The sequence below is a fragment of the Phaseolus vulgaris genome, chromosome 10 (genome assembly GCF_000499845.2).
Source record: "Phaseolus vulgaris cultivar G19833 chromosome 10, P. vulgaris v2.0, whole genome shotgun sequence".
In the NCBI taxonomy this organism is placed as follows: Eukaryota; Viridiplantae; Streptophyta; class Magnoliopsida; order Fabales; family Fabaceae; genus Phaseolus; species Phaseolus vulgaris.
The window spans coordinates 27,156,645-27,159,629 of NC_023750.2; the positions used below are offsets into that span (position 1 = coordinate 27,156,645).

Consider the following 2,985-nt stretch of genomic DNA (forward strand, 5'->3'; position numbering starts at 1 on the left):
CTTGTCTTGGCGACGCCTTATCTTGGCGACGCCTTGTCTTGGCGACGACTCATCTTGGCGACACCTCATCTTGGTTGCGCCTCAAGTTTTTGTCTTTGTTTCTTTAACCTTTGATATTACATTCGAATGAGAGAAAAACTAGAGCACGAATATTTTAACTTTTCTTTTCTTTATTTGGGTGACCTCGTTAAAAAACCCCGGGAGGGAAAAAGAGTGTCCCCTTTACAAACTTCAACTGGAATAACATCAACAGAAATAAAATTTTAAATTTGTCGCATTCCAACTACGTGGGATGGGGCCCCCTTCTAAAGTTTCTAGTTTATACGAACCATTCCCTTTGGCTTTGGTTATTCTGAACGGTCCGGTCCACTTGGGAGACAATTTATTTTCTAGCTCGTAAGGGTGAGTCTTCCCCATGACCAAATCACCAACCTGGAATTGTCGCAGCTTCACTTTGGAGCTATACTGCCGCTCCACTCTTCTCTTCACAGCCTCTGCCTTGATTTTCGCCTCTTCTCTAGCTTCATCTATTAGGTCCAGTTTCACCCTCATTTCTTTGTTGGATTCTTCTGCCACGAAGCCTAGGAAGCGGGGCGAGCTCTCGTGGATTTCCACCGGGATCATGGCGTCCGAGCCATACACTAAGCTGAAAGGTGTCTCCATGGTGGAAGATTGAGGCGTGGTGTGGTAAGCCCATACGATCCTTGGCACCTCCTCAGCCCATGCCCCTTTAGCCTTCTCTAACCTGCGCTTCAAAGCTCTCAACAAAACTCTGTTTGCTGACTCGACCTGCCCATTCGTCTGAGGGTGTTCGACTAACGCAAACACCTGCTTGATTCCTACTTCCGTGCATAGCTTCCCCAATTGTTGGCTTGCGAACTGGGTGTCGTTGTCTGAAATAAGGTGCCTTGGTACCCCGAAACGACAGACGATGTTCTTCCAAACAAAGTGTTGTACCTTTTGCGCGGTGATCTGTGCTACTGATTCGGCCTCTATCCACTTGGTGAAGTATTCGAGGGCAACGATCAAGTACTTCATCTGTCTTATCGCCAATGGGAATGGACCTAGGATGTTAATCCCCCAAGTATGGAAAGGCCATGGGCTGTATATGGATCTCAGTTCCTCTGGCGGCACCTTGTGTCAATCAGCGTGCATCTGACACTGCTTGCAATGCTGGGCGTATCGCACGCAATCCTCTCTTACTGTTGGCAGAAAAACCCTGCACGTATCACCTTGGACGCCAAGGACCTTCCTCCCACATGGCTCCCACAAATACCTTCGTGAAGCTCGGCCATTATCCTGGTGCACTCATCGCCGCTTACGCACGTCAAGATAGGGTGCGTAAACCCATGCCTGAATAATATCCCATTTACTAAGGTGTACCTGGCGGCGTTCCTCTTGATCTTTTTGCCCACCTCTGGCTCCGCTGGGAGGATTCCATCCGCTAGGTATCGCCTGTAGGGGGTCATCCAAGTGTCGCCTTCCTCCAAAGTGCATACCTGTACGCCCCTTTCTTCATCTGGCGAGGCTACGTAAGTACTTATGCAGGGTGCCCTCGCCGTGTCTTGACTCAGGGAGTGATGGTTACGTGGGTTTCCTCTTGCTGTGCTGACATGAAGAACATCTACCCTATTGTCTGCAAAAAACTTTCGCGGCGTTTTCAGGGTCTCTTGGATGACAGTCCTCTGCCTTCCCCCCTTGCCTGAGCTGGCCAGCTTGGCGAGCAGGTCAGCTCTGGCATTTTGCTCCCTGGGGACGAGCACCAACTCAAACGCAGTGAAGGCTCTCTTCAACATCTCGACATACCTTAGGTACGCGGCCATCTGTGGATCCTTCGCTTGATATCCTCCCGTTACTTGCCCCGTGACCAATTGTGAGTCACTCTTTGCCAAGAGGCTCTGAGCACCCATTTCTTTAGCCAAGAGCATCCCAGCAATCAGTGCTTCGTACTCCGCCTGGTTGTTGTTTGCCTTAAAAGCGAAGCGTAAAGCCTGCTCGATCAATACTCCATTGGGTCCTTCCAAGATAATTCCATCTGCCGAGAGTGTCCACTGTTGGAAGAGAAAGGTGGCTTCAAGGCCATAGGTTCTAGCACTAGTAGGGGATATTCTGACTCGTGAAGTATCCACGCCACTGCTGTGAGACCCTGGTACAGATACGACCCATGAGAGGGCCATGACCAGGGGAGAACCACGTGCGTGGTACGAGAGAAAGGTAGATACACCCCCAGGGCAAGTGACTAGTGATTGGGACGCATGAGTTGGCACCCAGAAAGTCAACCCACGTGCCAAAAGCACTTCGAAGGAAGGAGGGCCCACATAATGGATTAACCCTAAGTTGGGTTGCGGCGCTATGGGACCCTCTACGCAGAATAACGATCAAGTCAGAAGGGCATGTGGCAATGCACACGTGCTCATTAAAGGTTTCAGTGAAAGTTTGTCAAGGTACGCGTTAATTTAGTTTACGTATCAAATGTTTCAAAGCACAATTTTATACGCCTTCAATGCGTTTCAAAGCAGAAGGTATATATAAAGGGGCCTTGGGTCGTTTGAAAAGGGTACCAAGTTTTGACCGAATTCTCGCAGTTTTACACAGAGCACAAACCCTAGTTGTTTTTGCTGCGCACCCACTATGAGCACAAGGCAATTAGGGCAACACAGTTTTAGTCACTCAGTTATTTCTGACCACCTTCAGAGCATTCGTTTACGGTGTTCTGATACAGAGGTGCGTCTCCTTTGATGTTTCTCGCTAGCTAACTTGATCGTCGGAGTGCAAACGGCCGCGAGGGCGCCCCTTTGTCACTTCTTTTCAGGTACTCACAGACGGAGCAAAACGAAGGTGCCCTAACTCGCGAGGACAAGCCACGCGCAAAGACGATCCCGGTCAACCGGCGAGAACAAATACTAATAATATTTTATAATACTAATAATATTAATAATTGATCCTGCCTGTTGACCAGGACGCAAGAAGCTTGCCTCGTCAAAT

At 49.1% G+C, this 2,985-nt stretch overlaps 1 protein-coding gene across 1 annotated transcript; it reads right to left on the reverse strand.

Annotated features, from left to right (window-relative positions):
* Positions 1–246: 246 nt before the first annotated feature.
* On the reverse strand, positions 247–2,177 carry LOC137817822 (uncharacterized). The gene is made up of 2 exons (XM_068621047.1): positions 1,500–2,177; positions 247–1,134 (listed from the first exon to the last, which is right to left on the reverse strand). The coding sequence occupies exons 1-2, from the start codon at positions 2,175–2,177 to the stop codon at positions 247–249; spliced, it is 1,566 nt and encodes a 521-aa protein (XP_068477148.1).
* Positions 2,178–2,985: the final 808 nt, after the last annotated feature.